This window comes from Podarcis erhardii (genome assembly GCF_964252035.2).
Source record: "Podarcis erhardii genome assembly, chromosome: 13".
Classification (NCBI taxonomy): Eukaryota; Metazoa; Chordata; class Lepidosauria; order Squamata; family Lacertidae; genus Podarcis; species Podarcis erhardii.
The window spans coordinates 5,280,437-5,297,967 of NC_138502.1; the positions used below are offsets into that span (position 1 = coordinate 5,280,437).

Sequence of the window (17,531 nt, forward strand, 5' to 3'; positions counted from 1 at the left end):
CAACTGCGCGGCACAGCCCCCCCTCCGTTCCATCTTTTTTCACAGGAGCTCCTGGCTTCTACCAGGAAAGAGGCCTTGCCGCCGCCACGATCAGGGATTCGCTTCCACCACGAAGGCCTCCGTCCAATCAGCTCAAGCGATTGGGTGCCGTTTCCTAAGCTTTTCATATAATTAAATAGCTTGAGGAGCCCCTCTCCTTCGAGGAATGACAGCCAATGCTGATTGTTATGGCGAACAATACACTTTATTTTCCCCCGCACTTTTATCCAATCAGACTTCGTCCTCACAGTTCATCCGTCGTTTCGGCCAATCGCCTTTAAGTATATCCCGCCTTCGGCCCACCTCCGCCTCGCAACCATTGGTTCCACTCGGGGGCGGGGGCGAAAGGAAAACCTTACCTCAAACGTTCCTGAGCCATTATCGAGTGAGCATCGAGATCACGGCTTGGAAGCCCGCCTTCGTGCCGTAGCCCGACCAATCGCCGTCTTGATTGTAATGACACCCCCCCTCCCATTCCCCCGACCCTTCTTGCTCTTTTTCCACCTCCTCTTCCACTCTTAGCCAATCAACAGCGCTAGAGTCCACGCGCATGCGCTTTGGGGCCTCCGCGAGGCGAAGGAGAAGGGAGGGGGGAGCTTCTGGAGGGAGAAGTGTTCGCCGCCATCTTAGCATCGCCGCTGCTGCTTGTTGCGGCCGCGTCTGAGGAGAGAGCGAAAGACTCTGGAGCTGACCCGGGCCGGAAAGAGACCTCTGGGGTCTAACGGCCAAAGGGGAGGGGGAGGTGGGTGAGTGACTTCGAGAAAGGCCTGAGGGGAGGGAGGGGAAAGAGCCCGGAGGCGCCGAACGGGCAGAAGTGGGGGCGGTGACGTCACGGCCGCGGCGGTGACGTCAGCGGGAGGGGTTTCTAGGGCTCCCCGCCGTTCTGAAAAAGAGACGGGAGCGCGGGCCGAAGGGCCGCAGACGCCGCGAGAGGCAAAGGGCGGGGCTTGGGGGAGGGGGCGTGGCCTGGCCTTGGGTTGCCCTCCCGCTTTCCTTCCCACCCGCCTCCCGCATTGCAGGCGGGGGCAGGTGGTGGACGAAAGGCCAGGTAGGCGGTGCAGGGTCTCCTTCCGATGGGGGGGGAGGGGGTTTCCAGGCAGGTAACAAGATGGTGCCTCTGAGCCTAAAAGAGAGCGGGGGGAGGGGTGCCAAACATGGCGGTAGGTGTGTTTTATATATGTATGTATGCTCATCCTTATTAAATTTATATGCCGCCTTTCATCCAAGAATCGCAGGGCGGTTTGCAACATAAATGTTCAAGATGTATGTGGCTCATTTCCTACTTGTTTTTAAAGAGAGTTAGGACTCGAGGAGGGCCAATCCCCCTCGGGATAAGAAAGCTTAAGGCCACACTTTGGAGTGGGGGAGGTGTCTGTTGTGGTGTATCCATTGTACTTCAGTAAATGTGAAGAGGCCCTTTGAAGACTTTGGTGGAAAAGTGGGTTGTGCATATACATAGATATGAATTCTGTGAGGTTCTGATGTTGCAAGTACATGATTGCAGCCTGTTGGGTTCCCTGTTAGACTGCAGATCTAGTATAGACCTGTGTATCTTTCCTAAAAAGTATGTGCTGTTGTGTTCAGGTTAGCATGCATGGTATTGCAGTCCCTGAAGCACAAGAAATGCTGTTTTTCTTGTGGTTTGCCAACCTTATCAACTCTGAAGTATGGGTAACTTTGACAGTCGAGTTGAAGGCAGAACAGGTATTAAGTGATCTGTGGGAATCTAATATTTCAAAGTTCAGTAGATTATTTGGGGTAGGCAGGGAGTTGAAGAAGAGCCTGCTGGAGTGGAATTCTCTAGGGATATTGTTTAGGGAAAAACTTTGAAACGTTGTGAACCATTCTTGTCTGTCTCTAGATTCCGCTAGATTGAAGTTTGGGAAGCTACTGAGTTATATTAGGAAAAGTCAAAATAAGGGTTTATTTAATGCTAAGGGTAGGCAGTGTGGTGCTTTCCTCATGTTGGAATACAACACGCCCAATAGTCAGGGGAGATGGGAATTGTAGTACAGTATAAGAACATTTGGAGACTACCCCTGAGAATATGGTGGCTTCTGCTCATTTCCTTAAATCCTCTTCAAAGACAACTTGCAAGAAGCATTCAACCACATATAATAATAATAGTAATAATAATAATAATAATAATAATAATAGTAATAATAATACTAGTAGTAATAAACATCAGTGTCACAATTCTTCCCATCCAGCCATTGTTGGTAGTATTGCCCTATGGGAGAGTGAAGGAAGTGTAGCCAGAGTAGACTCTGGGGTGGTTTATGTCTGCCGAGAATCCTTCCCACAGAGCAGTTGGTTGTAGGTAGCCCTGTGGTGGAGAGGGAATAGTTCAGCTGGAGCAGGCTGTGAGTTGGTCTTCTGGAATACATGTGTGAGCTCCTTGACCAAAGGCTAGTAAACAAATGACGGAGTTGGAGTTGCATGTTTTGTTTGTTTTGGTATTAAAGAGGACTTGTCTTGTGGCCATAGGGCACCTCACCTACATCTGACATGAACAGAATAGAACAGGGGTGGGGAGCTTGTGGCTGTCCAGATATTGCTGGACTACAACTCACATCACCTCTCACTTACTGGCCTTGTTGTCAGTGGCTGATGGGAGTTGGAGTCCAACCAGCGCTGGAGGCGCAAAGGCTCCCCACAACTGCCTTAGACTAGTGGGTGTCTGGATCTACAGGTATGTATGTCAAGCTGGTCATAGATTTCATGATGGAAAAGTTGCACACTGTAATAAAACCTGAGCAGTAATTAAAGGCTGGAATTAGGGAGAGTAGGGAGCAAGCAGGTTCTACATAGTGAATCCTTAAATTTGAGGCTTGACGATCTTCATAGATGTTTTATCATTTTGATGCTTTAGAGCAGCCTTTCTCAACCTTGGATCCCCAGATGTTTTAGCCTACAACTCCCATGATCCCTAGCTCACAGGACCAGTGGTCAGGGATGATGGGAGTTGTAGGCCAAAAACATCTGGGGACCGAAGGTTGAGAAGGGCTGCTTTAGGGCAAGGGTAGTCACTATTGGCACCTTCCATTGGATGTTGGACTGCCAGCTCACATTAGGGGTGTGGGGTGGTGGGGGTTGGAGGGCACCACATTGGCTGCTTCTGTTTTAGGGGATACAAAGATTTGAAAAGCCTGAGATCCAAGCAAGTTCTTTATCAGGGTGCTTTAGATCCTATGTTCTAGCCTTTCTCTGCTAGCTTTCTTTGGTGTGGTTAAATTCCTCATGATGGACACATAATAGCTTCTACTGTACCATGAAGACTAGAGCTGGGCAACTCTGGATACTTCAGAAAACATCTGCAAGTGACTGGAAGAGCAGCAGCTCCTCTGCATCTTTTGTCTGTTAACATAAGAAGCCCATGCATGTTGTCACAACTGAATGCAGCTGTACACCATGAGAGATCTTAACTAAGGTTGGACACATTCCAGATTCCAAGGAAACCCCAAGCTTAGGCAGATATCTGCATGTGAATATGCATGGTCTGTTGGGGGCACTTTTTAGGCTTCACCAGAATATTTAAGCTAAAAAACCCCAAGAAAAGACCACCACCCAACCCAGAATCTAGGCTGTGTTTGGTAGCCTGTAGGAGTTATGGAGAGTTTTCTAGGCCTGCATGGCCATTGGGAATACTTCTGAAGTCCATTTTTAGCTTCTGAGTCTTCAGTAGACTGTGTGCCCTTTAAAACCTGTCACTGTTGTAATAAAGCTTAGGCATTTATCGAGAGAAATGAAAAAATTACCAGTAATTGTACTGTATTATCTAGTGGATACTTGATCTTTCTGCCTGAGTAAATCACTGGAAGGTGGGAAAATTTTGCCTCTGTATCCCAGTAAATGATCAGCTACTATTCTAGAGCAAGGTTCTCTTTCTATGGAAGAGTTAAAGTCCAAAAACTCCAGGGCAAAGGTGCGGAGAATTCTACAGCGGTGACAAAACTAATTGTTTGAACGAAACAACAAGGACTAGAAACTTTGAATCAACTTAAAATTTAAAACAATGTTGTGATAGTATTTTCACTGTTGGAAAGCTACATGAAGGTTCTTTCCTACATGTATACTTAGGAATTTCAGAGGAAGCCCCTCATAAATTATTGCATGTTTACAGACTCACTATTCATGGGGTATTTGACAATACACAAGCTACATGAATTCCATGCATCCCAAAATTACAGGTTTTTCTTAGCCTTAGGGTTACTGTCGGTTGTGTGAATCTACTGTGGGGCACTCTTAGGGCAGTGGATCCTGCAACAGACAGAGCTAGATATGCTTTCCTCCTGTCAACAGAAGTTTGCAACAACCCAATCTACTTTGCTAACAGTGAAAGCAGCAAAGAGGAAGGGAACAGACTAGAGTTTCTGATCAAGTAGCTCTTCCTTCTTCTCTGAATGACTGACTGGCTGTAGGAGGGGATAAGAGATGCCCACTTCTGGTTCTTCTACTGCTAGTGTTGGATTAGTGCCCCAGTGCTCAGATCCTTACACTCACAGTATACGTACAAAAGTGTGCAAGGTTTCTGCATAGTAACTTCCTAGCTCAGGTAGCTAGAGTAAACTTAGAAGAATATGAGTTTAAAAGGTTTGAAGAACAATGTGTTTTGGCAGTGTGGTGTGTGCCTAAAATTGAGTACTGCTACAATGGTATGACAAGACCATTTTCATGAAAAATCTGATGTTGCCTGTGAAGACTTCATGGCCATAGAGAAAACAACAGCTCTCCTGTTTGCTAAAGACTTAACTGCTCCATCCTATGCAAAGTCCTGTACAGTGGTGCCTCGCAAGACGAAATTAATTCGTTCCGCAAGTTTTTTCTTCTTGCGAGTTTTTCGTCTTGCGAAGCACGGTTTCCCATAGGAATGCATTGAAAATCAATTAATGCGTTCCTATGGAGACCGCTTGCCAGGCTGGCGGTGCGGAGAAGGGCTTTTCTCCCCACCGCAAGCCTTCAGGACAGGTACGGGAACAGAGGGGAAGGCGCGCAGCGCTTCTCCTCTGTTCCCGGGGCTTGCGGTGGGAGGAGGGTTTTTCCTCCCCACGCCAACATTCAGAACAGCATTCCGAAGGCTGCCGGTGGGGCGAAGAGACCTCCTCCCGCCGCCAGCCTTCGGAGGAGGTCCGAGGACAGTGGGGAAGACGCGCTGCGTCTTGCGAAGGAAGCCCATAGGGAAATTCGTTTTGCGAAGCGCCTCCAAAACGGAAAACCCTTTCGTCTAGCGGGTTTTCCATCTTGCGAGGCGTTCGTCTTGCGGGGCACCACTGTAGAAATAAGTGCAAGGCAGTTCAGAGTAGAGATATTTGGGATTATGAGGTATTAGTAAAGATCTCTGGTTTTCTAGAGTGAAAATACAGGTCCTCATTTACAAAGGTTGCCAATACAGTGGTGCCCCGCAAGACGAATTCCTCGCAAGACGGAAAACCCGCTAGACAAAAGGGTTTTCCGTTTTGGAGGCGCTTCGCAAAACGAATTTCCCTATGGGCTTGCTTCGCAAGACGAAAATGTATTGCGAGTTCCTGCGGGTTTTTTTTTCTCCCCCCCCCCCTTTTCTAAGCCGCTAAGCAGCTTATCAGCTGATCCGATAAGCCGCTAAAAGCCGCTAAGCTGCTAATAGCGCTAATCCGCTAAGCCGTCAGTGGGCTTGCTTCACAAGACGAAAAAACCGCTAGACGAAGAGACTCGCGGAACGGATTAATTTCGTCTTGCGAGGCACCACTGTACACAGTCCCTCTATGTCCTTTCTCTGCTCCCCCTCTAAAAAAGTTACCGGTTTCTGTGCCCAAACTTCAATTTTATTAAAATATGTCACATAATTATTATTTCCCCACATCCTCTCCTGCCCACCTCATTCTAAAGCAAAAACGTTGCAGCCAGTATTTTGCAGGTGTATCTGGCAGGCACCCCTTTACCCAGACGGAGAAGTGGGGTGTTTTTATTTTTTTACTCTCCTGGGGGATGTTTTGCAGTGTGAGGTCTGTGGAAGGAGTGTGGAGTGCAGGTTCCCATGTGAAGGAATTTACTGGGTGGATTGAGATCATTCTAGATTAGAAAAGGAGGCAGGGGCAGGTTACTGGAGGAGAGGGATCGTTTGCATGGGAGGTGGGCAGGCAACCTGAGATGCTCTTTCACGTTTGTCTTGGCATTCCAGAATCCCAGAGGTCACATGGTGGGCTCCAGTTGGTTTTACAGATCCGTAGATTCTAGAACTCTAGCGTATCCAAGCAACATGCATGGTCCTCCCTGCCCACCCCTGCGTAGCCCACTTCTCAATTTCACTCATGCCTCCATCTTCTCCAGGCTGTGATCGAATTCTTTGCCTGCTAGAAGCCCTTCTCCACTAGCAGCTCCTGTGTCTCGGGGTGGTGGGGAGCCCACCCGTTTGGGCCAGCCATGGATCCGGCGTTCCCCAATCCATCCCAGGACCCAGTGAGTACCCACCCTCACCCCCTTCTCTTGTTCTCCGGGAAGGTAGTGTTGTGGGGTTCCATTGCAGGGAACTCTGCGTTTAACCCTTCCCCTCTCTCTCTCTTCCTACTTGCAGAGCCAAGAGGACGGCATGGCCTCGGATGACTTTGATATCGTGATAGAGGCCATGTTGGAGGCCCCGTACAAGAAAGAGGAGGTAAGGAGTGAGTTCTCGAAAGCAGCAGCAGCAGCAGCATGCCCAACCTGTGAAAAAAGGGGGTTCTTAGCCATGCTACCAAGATTGCAGTGTGGTGCCTAATGCAGTCCCTTGTGTAGCTCCCTTCCCTGAGGGCCTCAACTTTGTTTTTTTTATAAAAAAGTAACGTTTCTAGCTCACGTAGCTGCATTTTATTGTTTCCATTGTTAATGTAAGGCCACCAAAGAAATTGGTTATTGGCTTGCATATAGATGCAGGCCACTAAAGATGTGAAATCATGTTAATTCAGAGACAAGCTTATTGGATCAAGGGGTTGCCAGTTGCTTGCCACAATTCAGTCACCATACTGCCTGGGGTCTAGGAAATAAAATAAAAACGTTCCTTCTCTTTTATAAGCGTTAGACCACTTGTCCTCTCCATCCCTGCCAAAGAGCACCCAAACTTTGCAGCAGAATAACACATTCCAAAGAAAGCTATGTGCATTTGTGCGACATGCTGTTTTCCCCCTGGCCTTTATTTGTTTAAGGTAGTTCCGGAATGCACTTCTTTAGAAGCAGCTCCCATTAGAAATCAGTGGGTGCGAATCTGGCCACGATTTTGGCCGTGGTGACGTTTATCTCTTCCTAAGCATTGGTTGCATGTGGCACTTCGCCCCACCTGCTGTTGTGACCAGAACAACAGCATCCCATGCCGAGTCTTGGCTCATGCAGTTATTAGCTCGAAAACAACAAATTCTGTGTTAATTAAATCAAGGAATTTTGTTGTTGATGATTCCGACTGCAGGTCCCCGGTCCCGGTCCCCCCCTGGAAACTGAATGCTTGCCAGGTAAATGTTCCTGGAGTGGGTTTTGGCAATAGGAGAGAACTCAGTTTAATATCACTGGTATTTTGGGTAGGCTAAACAGTGGGTGAAACATTTTTTTTCTTTACAGTAGAAGTTGGGGTTCTCAGGGAAGCAAATCCTGCACCAGTTTCAAAGTGGGTGTAAGGCAAGCAGATTTGACCCTTCTTTAAGCAGAGGGAAACCCCCTTGAAAGTTGAGTGGCTGAATATCATCCTCTTACGACAATTCTGCGCTGAACAGTATATTGCGATTTTTTAAAGGAAACAATTCCTGGTAGTAGAATGATGGGCAGGGGGAGTTTTGGTACATGGCAGATATGAAAAGCTAATAATTCTAACTTTCCTAATGAAAACTCTTTGGTTTTCAAACTTCAAAAGTGGCTTATCTCCCTGCCAAAGAGCCCTGGAGGTCCCCCTCCCAGCATTTGGTGGGGGACAGGCCTATACTGGGGTGCATGTGTGGGTTTTGCTCTTATGTCTCAGTCTGCTGAGGCAGCTTAAGCACTCAGTTGTTCTTGCAGCTGTGCTCCTAATTTTTATGAAAGACAAAACATTAAAAGCGTAGTATCTTAAAGCAGCTGCACTTTCCAAGGAACGAGAGGGTGCAGCTGCTTTAATTGCAAGTGTTGGGGTTCTGGGTCCCCCCTCCCATGCCTCGTATAATTAATGAGCTCGGACGTACTGCCAGTGATTCTCCAAGGTCCCTCAGATGTGCCGCTCTGTGCTAGACATATGGAAAGAAGCGTGTTTTGGGTTGCTGTTGTTTTCTTGGTTTGAATGGTGGAGAGTGTGTGTGTGCATGCCCCCCCTCTCCCTGTGTGTCTCAGTGACCCTTCCCTGCTGGGCCCATCCCTCCTGTGTTTGCTCCAGGCCCAGCCAGGACCCTCAAAGCCACCAGCTGATCCCCCCACAGCACAGGTAATGTATGAAAGCGGTCGGGAGCAGCTGGGGGAGGGCAGAGTGGGGCTGGGCTACAAGGCATACGAGGGAGGAGCAGGGGCTGCATATTACCCCCCTCTCTTCTGTCTTCCGACCCTTTTTCCAGCCGCCTCAGGAGGAGCAAGCAAAGGACGCAAAGAAAGAAAGCGCCCCCAGCAGCAGCGGGGAAAGCAGCAGGTGAGTTGGTCTGTTTCCTCTGGCGTTTCCTTCTCCCCTCCCTCTTTCCTGCGCATCTCTCACCTTCCTTCCTTCCCGATTGCAGCAAAAAGAAGAGGAGCAAGAGTCGTAGCAGGAGCCGTGACCACAGACATAGGTAGGTAGGGATGGGCTCCAACGAGCGCAGAGAGAGGATTGAGCAGTGAGCAAGGAACTGTGTGGGTTGCTAGTCTAGGACCCCCACTTGCCATGGTTGGCAAACATGTAGCTGTCAGGAGCTTATTGCCTTCCGTCCTTCCTTTTCCAGGGAGAGCAAGAGGGGGAGCACTTCCCCTTGCATGCTCCAGAGAGATTGGAGGATTTTGGCCAGGATGGTTGGATTTTAGCTGCATGCATGCATTTCAGCCAGTATCTTTGGGCAGATCCACGCCATACATTTAAAGTGCATTCGGCAAACTTCCCCCACGGACTTCCCAGGGGAAGGGTCCTGGCAGTTGTAGCGCTGGGGGGGGGGGGTGTGTGTGACTGCAGTTCCCAGGATTCTGAACGTACTTGAAATGTGTTATGCACCATGGGGTGAAAGGAGGGCCTGGTATCACCCAGCACACTTAGTTCCCTGTCCCACGGTCCTGCAGTAGGAGGCGCAACGAGGGCATTTTGAGGGAGGCTGCCATTCTTCATACTCCTTTCTTGTTCTTCAAACCTCTTCTAGCCGCAGCCGGGACCGAGACCGCCACCGCAGGCGCAGCCGCAGCAGAGATCGCCGTAGCCGCCACCGGAGCAGAAGCCGCCACCGGAGCCGCAGCCGGGACCGCAGGCGGGGCAGCCGGTCTCGCAGCAGAGAGCGCCGGCGGGACGAGAGAGTGCGCTACCGGAGCCCCCCACCCCCTGGGTAAGGGACACCGCCACAGTCCTGTCTCAAAAGCCCCGGGTGATCAAATGTTTAATGCAAAGAGAGGAAATAATTCGTCTTAGCTGTGTCAGCAACAGGGATGGCTCGAGAGGCTGAGTTAATGCCCGTCTTACAGCAATGGACCATGTTCCTCTGAGCTTCTCCCTCAGCCTGCTTTCCATCTCTCCCAAATCCTCGGCCTGCTCTCCCACAGCAGCGTCTCCATGACATGGCTTGAAGCTTTCTCCACCCATTGCATATCCCAGAAACAATCCCCCCCCCCATTTTATTTAATGCACAAATCTCTCTTTTTAAAAATGAATTTCAGACTGGATGCTTAACGTAGCTGACAATACACAAACAATGCAAATGTATTGTACAATGCAAATGATATGTACAATAATCAATGTACATAACAATCTTTGGCCTTCCAGGTGTTTGCTTAACCACAACCCGGATGATTCTTGACGCTTTGTTGTTACTGCTGGTGCTGAGGAGGGTTGTAGTGCAGCAGTATCCGGACGGCCAAAGGTTCCCCACACTGGCTAGACAATCTATATATAAACAGTATAGGATTCCTGCTTCCTATCTGAACCCTGCCCTGGAAGGTGTTTCAGGTGAAAGAGCTAAGAAGGAAGCAACAGTATTGGGAAGTGGGTAGTATATGGCAGCAGATAGTAGCAGGGGTACTGAGCCTCTCCTTTGATAGCCAGGCTGTCACTTGCCTTGGGATGTTTTCTCTTGGCTTTGATCTCAAGCAAATGAGAAAGGACTGGGTAGTTGGTGTATTTTGACAGTGGTTGCCCTGTTTGTGCTCTCGTGGTTGAACTAGGCTATCTTGCATTGTGTCCCATTCCCTTTCCTTGCAGGCGTCGGTTTGGGCACAGCAAGAGTCCCTTGTACAGAGAGAAAAGCCCCCTCCGGTGAGTGTTTGCGACTGGGGAGGGCTGGGTGGTGCTTCTTGGGCCAGAATAATAATGATGATGATAATATTATTTTTTTATATGCCGCCAATCTGACTGGGTTGCCCCAGCCACTCTGGACACCTTACAGCAAAATATAAAAGCACAACAAAACATCGAATGTTAAAAACTTCCCTATACAGATGTCTTCTAAAAGTAAAAAAGTTTTTTATCTCTTTGACATCTGATGGGAGGGTAGTCCATAGGATGGGCACCACTACCAAGAGGGCGCTCTGCCTGGTTCCCTGTAACCTCACTTCCGCCAGTAGGCCCTCAGTGCTGGATCTCAGTGTTCAGGCTGAACAATGGGATGGAGACGTTCCTTTTAGGTATACAGGGCTGAGGCCAGTTAAGACTTTGAAGGTCAGCACCAAGACTTTGAATTGGGCTTGAAAATGTACTGGGAGTCAATGTAGATCCTTTAGGGCCAGTGTTATATGGTCCTGGCGGCCACTCCCAGTGACCAGTCTAGCTGCTACATTCTGGATTAGTTGTAGTTTCTGAGTCACCTTTGAAGGTAGCCCCATGTAGAGCGCATTGCAGTAGTCCAAGTGGGAGATAACCAGAGCATGCACCACTCTGGCAAAACAGGGCACAGGCAGGTAGGGTCTCAGCCAGTGTACCAGATGGAGCTGGTAGACAGTTGCCTTGCATGCAGAATTAACCTGCACCTCTGTGGACAACTGTGAGTCCCAAAATGACCCCAAAGCTGTGCACCTGGTCCTTCAGGGGCACAGTTACCCCATTCAGGACCAGGGATTCCCCCACAGCTGCCCACCCCTTGTCCCCCAGAACCAAGAAGGCTTGTTGAGTTCCTCCTCCCAGGTTTGAACCTCCTTGGCAACTTCTGCTTTTCTCCCACAGGGAGCCCTTGGGCAGCTTGAGCCCAGAGGAGCGTGATGCCCGCACTGTCTTCTGCATGCAGCTGGCTGCCCGCATTCGCCCACGTGACCTTGAGGACTTTTTCTCTGCTGTCGGCAAGGTTGGCAATTTCCCCTCCCTCCCTCCATTGGGCTTTGGCATTTGCTTATTCCCCCCCCCCCTTCAAGTGCAGTCTTGAAACCCACAGTTCCCTCTGTGTTCTGCATGGTACCCAGTGATCTCAACCAGAAACGCCTTTTTAGTCATCCTCAGCTGCACTTCTATGGGCTTCCTGCAGCCGTTCCGTCTCTCACTTGCCTCCCCTTGTACCTCCGAGCAGGTGCGTGACGTGCGGATCATCTCTGACCGAAACTCCCGCCGCTCCAAGGGCATCGCCTACGTGGAGTTCTGTGAGATCCAGTCGGTACCGTTGGCCATTGGGCTGACAGGGCAGCGCCTCCTCGGGGTGCCCATCATTGTCCAGGCCTCCCAGGTGCGAGACACATTTGAGGTGGGAGGGGGCGGGTAAAGAAACTTAGTATGCGTGGCCTGAGAAAGAGAAGGAGGGGTGTGGATTGGGGTAGGTGCATGTGACCCGGTGAACACGTTAATGGCAAAAAATGGAGCTAGAGATGATGCAGAGAGGTGGAGCAAAGGAGTGTTCGGAGGAACTGGAAGGGTTGGGTTTTTAAAGAAAGGGCTGGAAGTTCTTAAAGCCCCAGCCCAGAGTTAGTAAGATACTCCTTTGGGCATGTTTGTACAGCCCTCTTCTCCCACCCAAAGGCCAGGGGATGAGGAGCTGTTTACACTTGTGTAAAACTCGTATCCGGCTCTCAACTTTTTAACTCTGTTACTGTTTTTAATATTGCAAGCCATCTTGCGGGAACAAATGTTTGGAAAAAACATTTGATTTTTGATTTTTTTAAAAAAATAATGCCTATTGCTTGCGGCTGTTTCTAATCCTGCCTGGTTTTCCCTGGCCTTAGGCAGAGAAGAACCGGCTGGCAGCCATGGCTAACAACCTTCAGAAAGGCAGTGGGGGGCCTATGCGGCTCTACGTTGGCTCCCTTCACTGCAACATCACCAAAGAGATGCTGCGTGGGATCTTTGAGCCCTTTGGCAAGGTAGGAGGCCGTAACTGGGGTGAGATGGGAGGGCTGGAGGAGCGAGTGGGCGGAGCGTGGTGGGGGCTCACAGAGTTCTGATTTGTGGCTTTTTCGTCCTGCGTGCAGATTGACAGCATTGTGCTGATGCGTGACCAGGATACCGGGCAGTCCAAGGGCTATGGCTTCATCACGGTATGTATCTCTTCTCACCTGGCTTTGAAGGTGGGTGGGGAGCCTCAGATACTTCCCTTTTAAAGCACTTTCTTCCCCTGTCAGTTTGCAGAGGCTGAGTGTGCCCGGCGTGCCCTGGAGCAGCTGAATGGTTTCGAGCTGGCCGGCCGACCCATGCGGGTGGGGCAGGTCACTGAGCGGCTGGACGGCACCACCGACATCACCTTCCCGGATGGTGATGAGCCCGAGCGGTCGGCCCTTAATCTCAGCACCACTGGCTCCCAGCTCCAGCTCATGGCCAAACTGGCAGAAGGTGAGTTTCCTGGTAGGAATTGAGCAACGAGGAAACTGGGAGAGATTTCTTCACATGAATCACGGAAACAAACTGATTTGTTTATTAAGAAGTGATAATGCCGTGCAGGGAGCAATAAAAGCAATATTAACAAGAAGATGGATGTCTGGAGAGCAGCAGTCTTTAAAAGCTTGGTACTACAATTGAGGGTGTTGATCTGATGGGAAGTAAATTTTACGGAAGGGAACGGGTACCACCAGGAAGGCACCTGCTTCTAGTAGACATCTGCCTAGCTTGCCTCTAGGGGTGTACCTTGCAAATAGGACCTCATCTCTAGATCTCTGTTTTCAAGGGCTTGTACAGTAGAAGACGGTCCTTCAGATATCCCCTTCCCAGGCCATTTTGGTCTTAAAACCTTTGAACTCTCTTTGACTGGGAACACACCAAAATCAAGTAGTTGGGCAATACTCAGGACCGCAATACCTCAAGGACTGCGCCTCCATATATGAACCCGGACCCTGTGATCACTATCTAAGGCCCTTTATGTGCCTCTTCCACAAGAGGTCCAGAGGGTTGCAACACACAAACAGGCCTTTTCTGCAGTGGCTCCCCACTTACTTCATTGCATATCTCTAGGTGCCAGATGAAAACGTTCCTCTTCTATTGGCCTTTGGCTAATTTAATTGCGCAGGCAGGGAATGTATTGTTTTTGTTTGGTGTTACGTTATATATTTTTGTGTTTTTATATTGTGAACTGCCCTCTGATCTTTGGCTGAAGGGTGGTATAGAAAATTTAATAGTAATAGTAATAATAATTATAGTATTATGACCAACTGAAATGCCACAAAACATTGAGCAACCTTCCAAGTTCTCCAGAACTCTTTATGAAGCTGGAAGTTATGCAACCCCAGGGGTGGTGTGGAGGGAGGAGGAAATCGCAATACTCCAGCCTCTCTTCTATACTTTCATTATTAACAGTTATGGTAATGGGCAAGGAGAAGAAGTAGGTTGCCCCCTAGTTCAGGTTTAGAGAACTTCATTCCCACCCACACCTGTTGGCTAATTACACCTTTTCTTGCATTGGTTCTATTAGAGGGGATGGAATAAATCTGTATCCCTTCCTCTGTCTGTGTCAGCACATAACAGCTCCTTCTAAATTAGAACCCTTCGATGTACTTCATTTTCTGTTCTCATGGAGAAAAGAGTTAGTGTGGCAGAAGCAGGAACACTGTGCCTCCCTTTGGCTGCAGAGTAGGGTCTGCTTCCCTTCTTCCCCAGGCCCCTCTGTTCAACATGACAGGAGTCTTGCTTCTTACAGAGGTCAATGCTCTCTGCCATGATCTCCAGATAGCCTGCCTCATAAGATTGCGATGATAAATTATTAGAGGGGCTTCGTGATATGCTGGGAAGGAAATCAGAATAATATGATGGGGAGAGGAGACACTAAGAGGACAGTTGCTGTTCCTGCAGAATTGTCCAAAATGATTACAGCTGACCATTTAGTGGGAAGGAAAGCAAAAAAAAAAAATCATTGGATTCATCATAACAGCTTTTACTGTTTTTGAGCATTTAGTCATATTAAAAGAGAGATGCCCTTGGAATTCTTCCGTTGCTTCGGAGAGTTTGTGTGGCCATCTGCAGTTGAGGGGTGGAGATTTGGGGGGAGCATCTGTGCACCGAAAAGTGCCTATCACTAACCTCAGACTGGGATTTGGGGGAGCGCAGGGGAAACTTTTGAAAGGGTCCTCATTCACGTCCCAATATACTTGTGGCTCAGGCAGCAGCCTAGAGCAAAGAGTTGTTAAATCACTTAACGCCTTCTGCTAAGGAAATGCTTGTTGGATGAAAAGGTGTCTGTGGCTGAGTCTCCCCTTTGGGGCGTCTCCCCTCTCAGCAGGTTCCGGGATCCCCTTGTCAACTACAGCCGCGGCTCAGGCAGCCCTGCAGCTCAACGGAGCGATACCCCTGGGAGCACTGAACCCAGCTGCCCTGACAGGTAAGGCGGGAAATGTGTGTGATCCATTGGATGGGCTTGTTTGGGGGTGGGGGGGGTGTGACCCTGATGAGAAGCTTGAGGGACATGAGGTCCAGCCACAATCTTTAATAAAGCATCTTTAGCAAGGAGACAGATCCCTGACCATTGTTGTACACTCCTGGGAATTGTGTCTGGAGATACCTCTTTATACTGAGCCAGTCATTGGCCCCATTTCTCTGCTCTGACTGGCAGCAGTTCTCCACAGTCTTGGGGATAGGTCCTTTCTACCTCTGCTGCATGAGCTTCTCTAAACTGGAGATGCTGCAGATTACGGAAAAATGGGTCACTCTGCGTTCAAGGCATGCATTCTGCTATTCTCCAGTGGATCAAGTTTTCCTAACTTGGTCCTCTTCAGATATTGTTGAACCATAAGCTCCCATCACTGCTTAATATTGACGATGCTGTCTGGGGCTGATGGGAATTTGTAGCCCAACCTCTTGAGGGCATCCAGTAAGGGAAGGCTAAAAGGTAAAGGGACCCCTGACCATTAGGTCCAGTTGTGGCCGACTCTGGGGTTGTGGCGCTTATCTCGCTTTATTGGCCGAGGGAGCCAGTGTACAGCTTCCAGGTCATGTGGCCTAAGCCACTTCTGGCGAACCAGAGCAGCACACAGAAACACTGTTTACCTTCCCGCTGGAGTGGTACCTATTTATCTACTTGCACTTTGAGGTGCTTTCGAACTGCTAGGTTGGCAGGAGCAGGGACCAAGCAACGGGAGCTCCCCCGTCGTGGGGATTCAAACCGCCAACCTTCTGATCAGCAAGTCCTAGGCTCTGTGGTTTAACCCACAGCGCCACCCAGATCCAAGGGAAGGCTACCCTGGCCTTAATCCAACCAGACATTTGCCCAGCCTGCTTACATAGGTCTCGGCTAAGAAGCTTGAGTAGCTCCCTAAGGCATGAACCTGTTTTACCACTGTCTTGTTTGGGAATTGCTTCCGTAAAAAAAAAAAAAAATCTCTTATTGTTTTCCTCTGTCCTTCTCCACTTCTAGCTCTCAGCCCAGCACTGAACCTGGCTTCACAGACATTGGCTTCCCAGTGCTTCCAGCTTTCGGGCCTCTTCACTCCCCAGACAATGTGAGTGGCTGAATGACAGAGACGGGTGGGGTGGGGGGCAAGGGTCGTTTACTATGTGCCGGAAAATCCAGTGGTGCCTGTTTCATTTCCCTCAGCCAGATTGGGCTGATACTCTCTTAAATTGGTGTGTGGAAATGGAGTCGTCCTGGCCTAGTGTTCTCCCGCATTCCCAAAATGCACTGCCAGGCTGTTCCCTTCCTGCCTTATCCCTGAATCCCCCTCACTTCTAAACTTGCTACTCACAGTTGCCAGGAATGGCCATCAGTGTTCTGACAGTTCTCCTCAGGATATACTCAGTTTTCACATCAAACAACTTCTGTGTGATTTTTCTGAGCTGCAATGTTTTGGCACGAAACCTATGTGGCGAAGTGGGGTGGAAGGAGAGAGATGGTTTGCCAGAAATGGTTTTCCAGCCTTTTTTTCTTTTCTTTTGTCTGCAACCTTGTGGCTCAGAAAATTCTACTTTTAGAAACCGACACACAAAGGCCTAATCTGCCCTCGGTATTTTATGTTGGTTATCATGTGCTTGCACGAAATCTGTGCAGCTGGATGGAGAGGAATTATACTGTACCTTCCTAATCCTTGTATGTGTCTCTCTCTCTCCCTAGGTAACTCAACCCGGTTCCCCCCCTGCCCTCCCTCTCCCACGGAGCCAGGAGGGGAATGATCATCTCCACATCATCACCACATCACCGCCCTCATTGAATGCAAGGCAGAGCGGGATGGACTCTGAAGGAACACCCCCTCCTCCTCGGGGCCCCTTCTCAATGCGAACTGATTTTACTCCGATTCCCTTCCCACCAGGAGCCTGGGGGTGGGAGGGGGTTGGTGTTCTTCCCCTTGATTCTGGAATCATAATCGGATGTGGGGGGCGGGGTTGCGTTAAATCCCCTGCATGGGACCCTCAGGAGGACCAGGGACCCGTTTCCCCCACAGACGTGGGCTCTCAGCATCTCTTCTTGTTTTTTGCCGCCTCCTGGCAGAGGCCCTGCGGGGCTTGCAGCGCCAGGGTGTACATTTGCCATTCCTCTTTCCCACCCTCTGCTCTCCAGTGGTGTGTTGTGGGTATTTGCTGGATGGCTTCATGAATTGAGCTCATTGCAGATGGGTGTGCGCGTGTGTCTTGTACATAGCAGAGAGGGAGGAAATGGGGAGAGTCGAGAACCAGCATTTGGGTGGGAGGCCTGGCCCCGAGGGGATATTCCCCCCCTCCTTCCCAAGCAGTGTTTTGTAATCCCCTCTCAATCTCTCTGAGGTTGCCTATAGTGTGGGGATGTCGTCCCGTTCTTCCCTTTACTTTCCCTCACCCCTCCCTTTTCTTGGGTCTGTATCCTCTTCTTGATGTTCCCATTTTCTGCCGCACCTTCCCTCAAACGAGTCCCTTGGATCACATCTTTCCCCTTCCCCCTCCATCCCCAAATTTGAAGGTGTATTTTGGTTTTCTTTTTATCTGTCTCTTTTAATTTTTTTTTCTCTTTTTTTCTCTTTTTTGCTTATAAATGAATAATAAAAAGTCACCAAATGTA

General features: G+C 49.4%; 1 protein-coding gene across 14 annotated transcripts; it reads left to right on the forward strand.

Moving 5' to 3' along the window:
• Positions 1-612: 612 nt before the first annotated feature.
• On the forward strand, positions 613-17,531 carry RBM23 (RNA binding motif protein 23; the record flags this gene model as incomplete). Of its 14 annotated transcripts, none has more annotated exons than XM_081836107.1 (16): positions 613-781; positions 6,346-6,474; positions 6,590-6,670; positions 8,384-8,431; positions 8,559-8,629; positions 8,715-8,765; positions 9,321-9,500; positions 10,370-10,423; positions 11,327-11,444; positions 11,664-11,816; positions 12,310-12,447; positions 12,556-12,621; positions 12,706-12,913; positions 14,790-14,888; positions 15,921-16,005; positions 16,614-17,531. In XM_081836107.1, the coding sequence occupies exons 2-16, from the start codon at positions 6,439-6,441 to the stop codon at positions 16,615-16,617; spliced, it is 1,392 nt and encodes a 463-aa protein (XP_081692233.1). In that variant the 5' UTR covers positions 613-781; positions 6,346-6,438. The 14 variants fall into 14 exon arrangements, with proteins under 14 accessions (XP_081692233.1, XP_081692232.1, XP_081692234.1 ...); XM_081836104.1 differs by having other exon boundaries at positions 614-785; positions 14,787-14,888; XM_081836098.1 differs by having other exon boundaries at positions 614-781; positions 14,787-14,888.